This window comes from Drosophila eugracilis, unplaced genomic scaffold (assembly GCF_018153835.1).
Source record: "Drosophila eugracilis isolate 14026-0451.02 unplaced genomic scaffold, ASM1815383v1 contig_1197, whole genome shotgun sequence".
NCBI classification, from domain to species: Eukaryota; Metazoa; Arthropoda; class Insecta; order Diptera; family Drosophilidae; genus Drosophila; species Drosophila eugracilis.
The window spans coordinates 2,689,907-2,705,185 of record NW_024571981.1 but is presented as its reverse complement, the minus strand read 5'-3'; the positions used below and the strand labels follow the sequence as shown (position 1 = coordinate 2,705,185).

The 15,279-nt window shown below is 37.7% G+C and overlaps 1 protein-coding gene across 2 annotated transcripts in view; it reads left to right on the top strand.

The window, feature by feature from the left end:
• Positions 1–234: 234 nt before the first annotated feature.
• Positions 235–15,279, top strand: part of LOC108118467 — a 75,818-nt gene continuing 60,773 nt past the window's right edge. For both annotated transcript variants that reach the window (XM_017231190.2, XM_017231189.2), the window contains exons 1-2: positions 235–598; positions 9,659–9,772. In XM_017231190.2, the coding sequence (XP_017086679.1) occupies positions 9,718–9,772 (55 nt within the window). In that variant the 5' untranslated portion in view covers positions 235–598; positions 9,659–9,717. The remainder of the gene's footprint in view (positions 599–9,658; positions 9,773–15,279) is intronic.

Genomic DNA, 15,279 nt, shown 5'->3' with positions numbered 1-15,279 from the left:
TTACAGATCCAATAATTATTTTTTAGTTTAATTTTCAAAACGATGATTTATATTTGCAGCCGGAAACTAAAACGAAGTGAGGCCAACCAATCAGCAGGATACTTACGTGCAACACGAAACTCCTGCAACATGTTCGAGGGCAACATGTTTGTGGTCGTTTGACATTTCGGCTAGAAACGAAAAAACTGCTAAGCGAATGTATCTGAAAGATACGTTTAGTCTTTTTCGACGCGAGCATTGTAACGGATCGCAGGTCACGGACGCTTGGATTAACGGTACTCTTGCCCTCAGTGTCAACTGTGTGTGTGTGATAGTGTGCGTGAGTGTGTGGACCGGTCAACAGAAAAAAACATAATTAAAACCCCCAAAAAACGCCACATGTGCATGAGTGGTCAAAAAAGTGGATTAGTGTAACAGTTGATAGTTCGAAAAATCACTTTCGAAATGATTTCAAACGAAATATGATCAAAAACAGCTGATGAACAGCGTGTAAAACAGCATAAAACCAAAACAAAGTGATCTAGATAAAAGTGTTTTCACCAAATTGATTATTTAGGAAGGAAGGCTGATCATATTCCCCCCAAAAAAGTCACAAAAAGTAAGTGTAAGCAGGTCAGACCAATTAAATAAAACAATTCCAATTTTGGACAGTGTAAATATTTATATAAAACATAACAAAAAGCGCAAAAAAAAGAGGACACTTGTGTAAATAAACAAATATTTTTTACTCAGATAAACACGAATACCCAGAATGGCGGTAAGCGTTACGCCCTGAAAAGCTACCTCCCACTTCCAGAGGCTATCCTTTTTCCACTCCTTTTTTTTTGGTCAGAAAATGGAACTGATTCATTTTTTTGTGGGTTTTTCTTTTGTTTTTTTTTCTGTAAGCGCGCGAGATTTTCCACACATTTTTTGTTTTACTCTGGTTTTGGCATATTTGTTTATGGGTTGGCAAGTTTTGGTTTTGCCTTTTGGGTTTTGGGGGAAATGGGTTTAAAATTTGCCAAAGTCCTCGGTGGGAATATATCAAGCCACTGCCAATGGGTTTGAATAAATATACATCTGTCCAAATGTCTTAATCTCAGCGGAAGCTCAGATTAAAATTTTTGTTTACAAAAGAAGCTTTAGTTTACATATTCTTAATTGATAACAACGATTTGTGTATATAGATAATCAAATGAGTTATTGTTGATTGAAGTGTAATGAGGGTTATATAGGTTTTAAAAATAAATAAATAAGGTTTATATAATTATTCAAATAATTCAAAGATCTAAATTTTCTTGAAAAATGTGCTCAAAAAGATTTTAATTAATTTTTATTACTTGTTATTGTAAACTTAAATATGACAAAATCCTTCTCACACCTCGAACACCCAAAGACATTAGGGTCTTTATCCAGTCATGTGAAACTACACCTCTTTTCCCACCCATTTCCCCTAGTTGCTTTCCCAGCTAAGCACCCGAATATTCTCCAAGTTCCCCACGGAACGAGGAAAATAGAGCTTAGTCCCCAAAAGTTGATCACTCTTCGTGTGGATGTTATTTTCCTTTCAAAAGCCTTAAAGACACCGCATTTGACCTTTTCGCCAGTCAAACAAATCCAAAATTTGTAAAACACTATGTTCCAAAGAGCCCCACGAAAACGTAGAAACATTTTGCCCCAAATGCAGTCGAATTGTCAACGATTTAAGAGACGTCGAGGTGTGTGCCCTATTAGCTGCCCCCCAATAAAAATTAACGTAGGTTAAAGATGGGCGAAAATCCCGGCAAAGACATAAATCTTCGAACAGGCCGCAAAGTCAAATGAAAATAGCACAAACAGAAATATTTTCATTAAGAGTGTGGAAAATATTCACCAGAGAGTGAGAAGAGGAGCAGGCAGAAGGGAGAATCAACATACATCAATCTGTCAGTGGGGCCTGTCAGCTGTTTTAAGCACCCACAAAGTGCTGCTGATGCTCCCAAAAAATAAAAACAAAAAGTTGGAGACGCCAACCAGACATTCAATAAAGATTGAAAAACCAGCAGAAGAACCTCGAAGTAGACAAAGCAGAGCGTTGAAAAACCCAAAAATGTAAATGAGAAATTTTTCAAAATGCACTTTTTCGTAAAGGCCCCATAAAAAACGCTTGTACTTTTACTCTCGTTTGTTGTTTGCTTATTGGGTAAAGTTTTTCTTTGTATTTATTTTATGTTTTTTTTATGTTTTTTGTTTTTTTTTTTGCTTAGCCACGCGCAAAACGTGCGCCAATCAATTCCAAACAGAACTCAAGCAAAACACAGAAAAATAAAAAATAGCGTAGACAGAAAACCCTTAACCGTGTGAACATTTTTCCACTCCCACGGCAAACAAATTAAAGCAAAGTCTGGAGAGAAGAAGAGCCCGTCAGAGTCGTGTTAAAATTAGAGACAAAAGCAATTTGTCTTTATGCAATACTTATACTTGGAGATGTATCTTGCAGATACATTTACATCTGAGCAGAGAGTCGATAGTCTATTAAGCGAACGTGTTGATTGATTTTTATTTTCGGGCATTACACAGAAATCGACACAGGCCTCGAAAATGCTGTGTTCCCATTCCCATTGCGGTTTTTGTTAATGAAAATTCCCCGCCGTCTTCCGAATGGGTTGGGGAAGGCACCCTGCTAAATCATTCAACACTTGAGGGTTTCCTCCTCCAGTTGATTCTATTAATTACAGAACCGAACTCAAAAGTGGGTTTGTACCGTCTGCCATGGAAATCGAAGACTTATTAAGGAGTCTCGTTTGAATTGAGTGCAGTTTGTATGCTCTAAATTGGATTGTGGATAAAAGTAACGAATTAACGCTTCTCAAAATCTAAAAGCTAGGCTTGGTAAATACAGATTCTTAACATATATTATCTACTAAGAGAAAGTTGAAATGAGAAATGGCGAAAATCTTTAAAAAATGTTTATTTACCAAAAAAGTGTTTTCTCTTTCAAAATGTTTATTGCTCTTAAAACTCTGCCAAACTTTAAGCAAACATTTCGAGCATTGACAATCGTTTCCAAACTATTTAGCTAACAATTTAAGCACCTCCAGCTTATCTATGGATCTACCCAAAGAGCATAAAAGTAGTCGACGGTCCCCTTAATACTTTTCCAATTTTCCTACCCCCTGGCTCCACATTTTTTGTCATCACCTTGGCAAATAGATTTCAGTGTCGGACGAGCACTTAGAATGCTGCTTTGGCTGCTGCTTTCCACTGGTTGCTACTGCCACTTGGCAAACCGAAAATTGATTGATTTTATTTGCACGAAATGGGAAAAAAAGAAGAGAAAACTTCAGCCAACTCCTTCCCGTTGTTGTCGTTCCCCCTAAAATTTCGACGCGTTTGCGGTTCGTAAAAGGGGCAAAATAAAGTTGGGTGAGGTGTCTGTAACTGACATTTTGTGGCCAACTCATTTGCACAGTTTGAATTTTGGGCTTCCCCCTGTCAGCTAGCTAAAGTTATGGAAAATACGCAAATTTGTTTTTTCTTTACTTCGAAAAGGAGAAGGGACCTTTGCCCTGTAAGCCGAGCTCTAACAATGTTTATGATATATTTGTGGCCAAAAAGTATGTATATTCCTCATTCATTTATGGGCCGAATATTGCTTTACATTTCCTCTATCCCCATTTTCCAGCGGTTTCTCGCCTGCATTATCGATGAGTGGGTTTTTCATTTGCAGGAAAATTCACCTCAAAGCACTCGGCATAGTTGTGACTCCATTTTCATTTCACATTTTCCAGGCTGCAGCTGTGAGAAGCAAAAATTGTCATGAATAAATGATGGCCAAGACGATGATGATGACGATGACGACGATGTTACGGGCCAAAAAGTGAAGACACACAAAAATATATATTTTTCACAGTAAAATCGTATTTTCCCTTGGTCTTATTTCCCATTTCTCTGCAAATTTATGGCATATTCCCAATCGAGATGGCCAGGGCCCAAGTTAAATAAAACCTTTGTTTGTCGTTCTCCCCCAAAAAAATTCGTTAGGAAATGACTCCTGGTCTCTGATTTCTTACCGACAATTAATTTGAGCATTCAACTCTCAATGGATCTACCGTATGGAATTTAATATAAATATAAAACTCAAAAATTCAATGAAATATTTATGCATAAAGTGGCCGGTCCGGAATTGATTGAAATTTACTTAATGTAAATATTTCTTTAGTTGCTTTTGATGGAGTAAGTGAGGAAAATGCTTTTTATAAGTTAATATTTAAACCCATTGGATGCTTTAAAAAACCCATTTCTCCTTGATTTTTGGTCTAAACGTTTGCGGCAAAGTATTAATAATGTCTATAGCGAACAATATACTTTTAACACATTGATTCATTACACATTTATTTCACTAACTTATAAACTTTCAGCGTTTGCCTCTCTAAAAAATTACCATATTAATATTGATTCATTACACATTTATTTCACTAACTTATAAACTTTCAGCGTTTGCCTCTCTAAAAAATTACCATATTAATAAATATTTTATTGTTAAACAATATCTAAAGCAAAGTGATCCATTTCATGTAAAGAGAGGTGAAAAAAATTAAATTTGTTTAATGTCGGAATGATATTGCTCTTAAATCCCATCGTATATACATATCATAACTGAAATCAAACATAAAATGCCAGCGAATTATATCAAACAAATGGCCAATGTGTGTATTTATATTTATATATATATATATATGTCGAATTTACACAAACGGAAAAATATTTATGTGGCCCAGAAAAAAAGTTCTGCATTCCCCGATTGATTGACAGTCAAATTAGCAGCAAACAAATGGCGAGAAGCCAAGGCAAATAATTTTAAAATTCATGTGATATATAGACATATATATTCGAAAGGATGACATATATACACTGTGCGCATATATGGCATATCAATCAAATAAATTATGGCATTGTGTAAGGCAAATTACGGCAAATGGGCGATCCACTAGATGCAAATCAATATGTGCAGCAGGCAATCATTCAACTCGTTCGCTCGTCAGTCAATCAAACGCTGGCCATTAGTGGAGAGGGAGGTATTGGTGAAAAAGTTGGGAAGAGGTGGATTTTCCAACAGCCTCAAGTGGCTGCTACGGGCATAAACAAGCCAGTGGAAACTCTTTTCGCTTTTCCAATTGTTTCTCTTTTCTTACAGTTTTCGTTTTTGAATTGGCGCCGGCGTCGTTGCAACCTAATTTCCCATTTATCGAACACTTTTCGGAACTGGCGCTATATGGCAAATATGGCAATCATATGCTCCTTCCATTGGAACGAATGTTTACACGGTGGGTGGTGAAGGAGAGAAGAGGCAGGGACTTGAAAATCGAGGCGCACACGCATCATCACTCATACGTCACGTTGTCTGACTTGTATATCAATTTGGGCGGGCTACTAATAAAAGATACAAATGAAAACTGATCGAACGAATAGGAAATGCTCTGATTTTGGAAATTAGTTGGCAATTAAAGTTGTCATTGTCCAACTATAAAGAATTTTTTTGTTGATATTAATTGGTTGGTTTTAATGAAATGCAATTCAATGTCATAGTAGGAAGGGCTAGCTTCTCACCCAACGAATAATAAAGTCTAAATATATTTGAATAAAAGCATAGGTTTTATACACATGAGCAGATAATTAACTTAATTATGTGTTTTAAATAATAATGGCATTTTAAGTGTGGCGCAAAATTAAAGCAATTAACACTTTAATTTGAAAATCATTTAAAAATAACTAAAATGAAATCATTCAAGCAATCAGAAGAACCCCTTTAACATAGAGTATTCTCCAAAGATCCCGCTTATCGATGGGGCATCTGAAAGAACGTGCCTCATGCCTCATGTTTCATTCCTCATGCGCCATGCCTCGTGGCTCAATTCAATTGCAGCCCAATTGACGTTTGCATAAATATTCCCTTTCGGCTCAGTTTTTGCCTTTTTTACGGCTGCCTCTTTCGGCCAGAGTTTGCACAGTTTATAAATTCTGTAAGTTTTGCCCCTGCCACTTCGCTTTTTATGCTGCCTGTTGATTTTTTATGGCACTCGATGCGTGTTGCTCTTTAGCACAAAATAAACAAATTAAGGCCTACAAACTGCAGCTATTTTGTTGTTGTTTATAAATGTTGGATTCATTTCAAAGATTTCCCAAATGCTGCCGAAGGGGGAATTCTTAGACTGGATTGTTTATTAAGTTTTGAAATCGATTTGGCAACCCAGAAAGTGGCCCTCCCACACGAACGTAATAAATTCTAAAAAAACACATTCCTCTTTATTCGGCCTCGCAATGGAATTCCCGCTTTTCCCTATCTATATATAAATAGCCTATTTATGGTATGGACTTATTAATTAATTTCCCATCATTGTTATTTTGTCGGTTTTTATTTGGGTAATTTAATCTGCCTTCAATCAAGTCAAGTGCTTCAGTGGGTGAATCCATTTAAGTGGCGCTGTTATGGGTTAATTTTTATTGGCATTTGATTTTGGGCTTCAGTATTGAAATTTTATAAATGGAAAACGATTCGATGCAGTTTATAATTATGCCTCTGTGAGAAAATAAGGTATTTTGAAGTTTGAGTATTAATTACTAATTTAATGATGACTATCAAAAAAGGTAATATTAAACAAAATTATTCAGCAATATATCCGACCACTAATATATTATCTGAAAATGAACTGAAATAAACCAAAAATATTTAGAAATTTAATCAACCTCAAAAATGTGTGTATTTTTCGTCTGGTAATTTAAGAATTTTTGCTACACCAGTTATTACCACTTGATCTGCTGCTTGGCCAAAAACCAAAATTCAATTACCTCCACACGCTCCTGGCCATGAAATTGAAACCTGAGCTAAGAACAACTCGCAAAATGTGATATGAACAAGGGGAAAATCGAAAAAAATAAAAACATTTTTGGCATATGCTAGACTTTTATTCGAAAAATGGGCGGGCATTGGGAAAGTCAATCACTCAAAAGGGAAAGGTAATTGATAACTTTTCAATTTTCCATAGCCAAGGGCAAACTGGCAGGAGAGTGCAGACCCCGGCAACATTTCATTTCCCATAGAATTTTCACACATTTCACTTGCAAGGCTCTAAGAGGGGCCAAATACCCAATGAACCACATTGTGAAAAGCGAAAGTTTTTCGTGTATTATTCTATTGTTTTCCGAATTGTAGGGCTTTTCCATTTGTCTTCTTTTGAGTTTTTACCATAATGACCCTTTGCCAAGGGAGGAAGATATACATTTTAGGTTTTTTCATTTGCTCAAATAAATTTTCCATTGCCCAAAAATTTTAATTTAATTTTTGTCTGTACTTTTCTTTGTGCAATATAATTACTAATAGTTAGTGCAGTTCTGGGATTTGATTTCCCTGAGCTCGACTATCTACTCGTTCATTCGATTACACTTTTCCGCCATTTAACGACAGAATTATTCAAATTAAGCTGACAAAACAAATCAGCATGTGTGTGTTAAAGGTTAAAGGTGCAAGGTTAAAGATCTGTTTTTTGTGATAAGACTTTGGCTGTAATGCACTGGAAAAATAGAAAAGTGGAAAGCTGAATACTAACTCATTTGAAATAATTTTACAAATTTGTTAAGTTTATATTTAAACATATAATTTAACACCAAGCCCCCCATAAATAAATACTAAACCTATATTTCCACCAACACTTGAGGTCACTAAGGACTAACCTGAGCGAGGGTACTGACAGGGTGACATAAGAGCCCCGCTTTCAAGCTGAACCACCTGAACCACCGGAGGAAACCCAACAACAGGCTGGGGAGTCGTCTCAGTCACTTGCGACAGTATCGCATTTGCTTTGAAATTAGTTTGCCAGCAACCGAAAAAAAGGAGCTAAAAGCGGAGGGAAAATGAGACGTGTGTGACGATGTTAGGGCCCCGTTTTGTGCACCTGTCTAAGGGGAATGGGGTCGGCTTGGTTTGGGAAATCCACCTGGAAAAAGTGGGCGGGGCTGTTGCCCATGGCAGTCAGTCCTTGTTGACTTGTTTACGGTTCCAGCTAACAGATATAAAGTGAACGGATGAGGGGAGCTCAGATACAAGGATACAAAAGATACACGGATATGCAAGTCACATTATAGTCGGGATAGTCACAGTCTAGTTGGAGTCGAGTTTAGTGAAATGGCCCAGGCGCTAACATCTGCATGCGAACATTTTCTGACAGTCATTCGAGGCTCTAATTTATTTGATTTTATTCTATCCGCACCATAAATGTCTTCTGCATTTGTCAATCAAAAAGTTTCAGTGACCCATTTGGGATACGAGAATATATATTATATATAAAACTTCGTGTTAGAGATTTTATATATTTTGCTTGGTGGCACAGGAGGTTTTGGCCTGACACATTGCAACGAATTTTTAACAAAATTTGAAGATATAGATTAAAGGCTGTCTGCATAAATTTGATTAAATTTCAAAAATATTTATCATTTGTTGAATTTATTTATCAATTTTTCAGCTTCAACAAGATGACTTTATTCAATTAAATTCATTTATATGGAGTTATAATGGAGTTTTGGCACCCTGAATGACAATTTAAATGAAGGAAGTTTAGATTTAGATTAAGAATTAAATATTTTTTAATAGAATTCAACATTTCTGTCTAAACTAAAACTTAATTATATGAAATGGTATTCTTGCAAATTATATTTTCTATCTTCATAATTTAAAAGAAGTGTGAGTCACAGTTTTCAGAATATCTCTAGTCAACCCATTCCGAGGTGACATCATCCAATCAAACGAATTACCATTCATGATCAAGCTCAGCCCCATCTTATATCTCACTCAATCTGAGGGATTTCATTCATCATTTACTTGCCTCATATCCAGCCAATTGATCAATTCTCCCCTTTCCCCACCGAGACCTTCAATTATCTATCAATTAGGGAGACAGAAGGAGACGTGGAGAAAGGGAAAGCCCGGCCTTTCCATTTAGAACGGAAATTATTCATGACTTCCATGGAAAACCGAAAAACAAAGAGGCCAGAGAACAAGGAACACAAAAAAAAAAATCAAATTCGAGAAGAAAGCAAAGAAGATAAATGACCAACAATTAGTCACACCTACGATGACAATCATTGAACGATTGAAAAACGTTGGGGAAAGGGGGAAAAAGGTGGGTTTACCCATGGCTCCAAATCGAATTCAAATTCCCTCAGTTCCTGGGTCAGACAATGGCCACAGTAATGAAAATTTAGCAGGCCTAAAACACAAAACCAGACTTAATTGCCAAGGGCTAAAGGGTGAGGGAAATGAACCAAGGGCTTTCCACCCAAAAGTGCATGTGTAGTTTTGATTAGCGTCAGGTGCCGTGTCAATCGGCAATTTGTGTGGCTCCCGTCCCCTTAGGAAAATGACATTCGAATGATGACAGCGAACCGGTGACTGGTAACAGGTAACAGGTAACAGATCACAGGTGACAGCTGGCGTTCTTCCGCACTTGTTTCCCTGGGTGGGGTCTATCACACCAAGCCCACACACCCTCCATATCCCAAATAATGTCTCTATTATGCCCGGCCAAACAAGCAAACAAATTGCTGCCTTCTGTTATGTTGCTTATAGTGACTGACTCACTCATGGGCGTGTCTAGAGTAATAAATAAAATATTTAAATATTTTGTACATTTCTACCTTGCAGCTATCAGAAGGAGCAGGAAGCCATTCGAAACATAAATCCGACAGAAATCAACAATCAACATGTTTGGCCATCTCAATTTGCTGGCCGCTCTGTTTTTCATCGGCACACTGAAAGGTGAGTTAAATCAACTCAAATTGTACACGTTTTTTCATAAATACACTAAGAGAAATTATTTTCAGTTTAAATTTAGTTAAATGAAATATATAAACTAAAACTAAATGGGATTATGCATGATGTAATGAAAAAATCTACATCAGATGCGTGGTATAATAATTAAAAAAATATTTATTATTAATATTTTTAGTACTTAATCTATGAAATGCCTCATAATTTTCCTGCGTGCATTCATATTCGTAAAAGCTCTCCAATTCCATGACCAAATGTTAGCCAATTATGCAGACTTCATTTGTCAACGTTTTGGCGAGTATTCAAATATGAAATTTCACACTCTCCCTGACATTTGGCTCCATGGATGGAGTGTGAAAGGGGGTGTTGTCTGTGACCGCAGCCTGGCGCCGGCTCCATGGCGTGCCTCATAAATTAATTTACACTTGAAACTGGCCAAGCCAAACAATAACAACAACAACAGCAACAGCAGTAGCAGTTGCAATAACAACAGCAAAAATAAAAGTGTTTTGTTGCCGCAACAACAACGAAATCAACAGTGGCGAAATTGAATGCCCCAAACCACCCACGATGGGTTGGAATTGCAAAAATTGCAGCCTGGAATTGGGTGTCTTGAACGGGGAATTTGAAATTGGCTTTAGCACACTGAAGTTTTCCGATAATAAATGAAGCTAACAGGCGTATGGTTAAATTATGAGTAACCATTAAAACATTAATTATTATCGCAATTTTTAATGGGTTTTCTTATATTTCATAAATGGTTTTTGCAGTTCGAATTTCGCATGAAACTGCCAGCGTAATTGTGAAAATTAAGATAAATTTAATAAAACGTAATTCAGAAAATAAAAGTTTGTACTCATCAGGTCAGAATAGAATAGATGTTTTATTAGACCTTCTTTTTGTGTTGTCCCATTGTCCGTGCCATATGGAATAAAGTTCCTCAACTTCCTGACCGCTGAGTAGTGGAGGTTTTTTTTGCTGCTGAGTACAGCGAGACTCTCCATAATAACACCCCTTCATCTGCCTCTGTGGTCATTATCAGCTTGAACGCGCCAATGGGAGCCACGCGTCTGTTTAATTGAAATCGACGCTGGCTGCGCTTACTTTCTTCGCACATGAATTTGTTTATTAACAATTCCCTAAAAAAGCGATAAAGAAGCTGGGTTTTTGGGGATAGCTAAGGGAAGGAGATAAAGGAGAAGGCGGCGCCCAGGGATGCTCGGTAAATTGCTCTGCGACGGCACTTTGTCGTCTGTCGTAATAATTCCGTTGCAATTGAAATAAATTAAATTGCATGCGGAGCCATTGCCAGCGATGTCGCCTGTTTTCCCCCGTTATTTGTGTGCGCTTTTGTCAAGCGGAATTGTCAGTGGGTACTGAATTCAGCGCCACCCAAAAACCATCCAAACCACCCGACTATTCGACTTTCCGACCCTATATGGTGCACATATATACGAGTACACCCATGCCCCTGCCCATCACGAATGCAGATGCATAAACCGCAGCGGCCCAAACCAAAACCCCGGCAAAGTCATCACATCTCTCGTGATGTGCACATGTCACTGCGGCATTTGTTTAATTAACAAAAACGCTGATGCCCCTGCCCCTCTGTCACCCTCTGTCACAATGTCCCACTGTTCCACAGTTTTCAGCTGCAGCCCTGTGGATTGTGGGTGCTAAGTGGTGACCCCGACCAGCTTCCCGCTGCTCCTCCAATGCGTGAGCCAAAAAAGCCTTGCGGTTGTCAGTCATCGTTTGTCTTTGTAATTTGTGCCCTGATGAGTTATACTTTCGAGTGCGTATTTGTCTGTTTGTCCCACTGTCCTGACTGATTAATGTGATGCGTGTGTGCTTGTTTGTGTGTGTGTGTGTGTGTGCGTGGATCATGAGCTTTGTGGATGATGAAAACTTCTGCTGATGGAATTTTGAGAATTTTGTGTGTGGCTCTGAAGGAAATGAAATCATGATTGGATGAAGATAATTGAAAGGATAACTTGGAGTAAGTGAAATTACGAACCTTTGATCAGAAAGACTTTTTGCAATTTATTAAATTAATTATAAATGGGAGAGTTCAGGTTAGTTTGTCAACTGCATTCTCGTAAATAACTACATCCAAAACACCACTTCAACTGAAGTTCCCATAAACGACAGCATGGGTTAGTTTTAATTCCTTATCTCTTATTGACACTAAATACTTCAAAACAATTTACCCAACCACAAATCATCTAAACATAAAGGTCGCCACAAACAAACTTTTTCAATAAAATGCTGAAAGAAACTTAACCAAACCGACAACCACAGGACGAAAACCATTCGAACTTCGGGCTGGGAAATGAAATACAGAAAACACCGAACTTAAAACTGATGACATTTTCCAATTCGAATGGAAAAGAGAAAACAAACTGAGACATTAATCATTTAATTTGATAAGCCATAAACGAAGTTGTCTATAATCTTTCAACGTGTTTTTCGTAGTTTTTGAGGGGCGAAATACTCCTTACTCTTCAAGGGGATGGTTGACTTCCACTTCGATTTGGATTTTTGAGGTATTGAGCTTTGTGGGGCTTTTTAGCTCTGCCAGTGACGCATTGCATGCAATTTCAATTGATTACGCCACGCTCGAGGGGCCAGCTAAAAAGATGAGAGACAGGCCCGAAGGAAAACTACTTTTTTCTTTCACTTCACTTGCAGACAATCGAGGGTTGGCCAAACTTGTCGCATGAAAATGCAATTCAATTGATTTATGTGCTCGATGCAATTACTTGAGAGGAAGCTGAACGAGTTCTGGCTGCGTGCCGGTTGCCAATAAAAATCCAAGCAAGCTGCCCCTGCAACTGACAGCCGCATAAATTGCCGCCCCATTCCAGCTGGAGAAACCAACCAGAAAATACCATCCGCCACCCCGATTTCTTGGGCTGTGGGCTACCCTAGACACCTTGTCACTAGGTGTGAAAGTGCTCCCCGATGCCACGCCCACCACACCAAAAATAATCAATGGGCGTAACGGCAGCGGGCCAATTAAATTTATTGCCAACTCTTTTGTGCCTGCAAAATTGTTTTTAATTGTCCTTGGCAATTAAAAACACGCCCGGTCGACGTCTTTGGCTACTCCTACCCTTTCTAAAATTTAATCGAGTCGTGTGCCGAGATAAACACAAATTTAAGCCGGATAAACCCAAAGGGGGTTTTTGTGGTCTTTGGGTGGTTGGGTTTTCGAGTTTGCGGAAAAGGGTGGCGAAATCAAGGCTGGTGTTGGCAAATTAAACACAAAAACAAGTAGAAGTGGCTCAAGACAGACATCCTCTCACTTAAAGTTTGCAAATGACGGCGTTTAAGATTAGCTTTATAAGGCAAAAACAATATTTATTCCATGTTCTTACATAAGAGAATCCATAAAATTGCGTTCCCAATTTTATAATTACTATGGGTTTTCCCCAAGATTAAAACCATGTCAAAGGTTCTCTAATAATATTCTATAATCTCTCGACACAATTCATCAACTTCAAAAGAATTATTTGACATTTTGATGGCATTTTTATTAGTGAACATATCAATAGGCCATAAACTAGAAGAAATAAACTTTTGAAAATTACGAAAATAAATGTTTGAAAAATTATTTTCATAGAGATTTTGTAATGATTTCTTGTAACAATATTTACCTATTTTATGACATGAAAAATCAAATCTAAGTGCTAATCTAGATTTGAAATACCAGAAAATATATAAGATTCTAAGTATTAACTCTGCATTAATTTTTTTTTTATCAATTTACTCCAGTTCCTTGGCTTTTTGCAAATGAATGATTTTTATGAGCCTGGATAAAAGGGAATGAGGATGGGGATACCTTAAGATGCTTCAGCTTCATCAGCCCGCAGCCGAAACCAATGAAAACTTTTTATCCCTTTACCTTCTATTTTTCCACTGGCATGGTTTTTTTGCATCTTTGTGTCTCGTCCGAGGAGAAGAGCTTAAAAGATGCAAAGTAACTGCTGTCCTGGACCAATGTTGCCACATCTTGAGGCACTTTTTGAGCCACTTGCAGCCATTCGAGCTTCCTCCTTCTATCTAATTTTTTCGTCGTTTTTCCCCAGCATATTTCTCTTAGCATAGAAAAATCCACAAAATCGACATAATGCAATTTCATCTTGGTTCTGAATTTTTTCATATTACGCCACTCCATCTGCTGCTGGCCTTTTTTTATTATCGTTATTAAAGTCCACCTTTTTTTTGGGGTTGTTGTTAAGAAGGTGTACGTAGCTTTTAAAAATCATTGGAAAAGTTATAAAATTCCTCGCGTCTTTCACTTCAGATTAGATGGAAAATATTTTATGTGCAGAAATTTACTAGCTAGTAAAGCACTTTTAGAACTTATTTTTTACAATTGTATTTTTCCCATATTGTATCAGGCTTTTTTATGTGCGACTGATTTCGATTTTAGTTTCTGTTTGCATCTACAAATCTCCCAACAGAAGCCATAAATCAAACTTTGTTCTATATTTTATTTTTCCTGGCTGTTATCTCTAACTTCCTCTCCCGTTCCGCTTATCACAAAAAAAATCCCCCGATCTGTGCTCGCGCTTATATTTTCCTCACACATTTTATTCAAATGCTACGTGTTGCATTTTTTCAGCCTGCAACCTGTACATCGCTCATAACTTTTCCCTGACCATTCGGCTCTATTTCCCTGGGCATTTTCTAGCTGTGCTTTTTGGTCTGGTTAGAACAAGTAAACATCACTCCATGAGTTATGAAAAAACCGAAACGAATGCGATGACTAGTTTGAAAAATGTATATATTTAATTTAAGTTTAAATTAAAAGCAATTTAGAGGTATTAAAATGAAATATAAAGTTAATAGAACTTGGAAAGAAATATTCAAATATTTATATCGACAATTTTCCTAGTGCAAATTGCATTCCTCTGGCTTCTCTCTATTCCTGGTCTATATTTATTTCCCTAGCCTGTGATTATTATTTCATTTGGCTTCTGCCTTTGGGCCCTGTACTGAAATTGCTGCCTTTTCATAATTCTTGGCGACTTTGTTTGTTTGAATTGTGTGCAATGCTGCGTTTCAATGGGTGGGTGGCTGGATTGGATTTGTTGCGATTGGTGGGTCACATGTGGGGCAGATTGCCATGGTGCCGTGTTGCTGGCGGAGCGTGAAACGCGGCAAATTGATTAGCATTTAAATTGCTTGCGAAATGTGTGTGGCACAAACAGCAACTACGGCGGCACCAAAAATTAAGCCATAAAGTTGAAAGCGGACCATGAACGGTGGGTTTCTGTGTGAGTATGTGTGGATCTGTCGTCTGACCAGCTCCATCTGTTTCGCCACCCACTTTCCTGCCTTTTCCCATTTGGATTCCCATGGCTGCAATGAATTGCAAATAACGCATTGACCGCACTGCACCTTTGCCGCCACCTTTTGCGGACAATTCTGGGTGAACCTCAATCCCATTCCCATTCCCAATCCCAATCCAGGTGCATACGTATGTG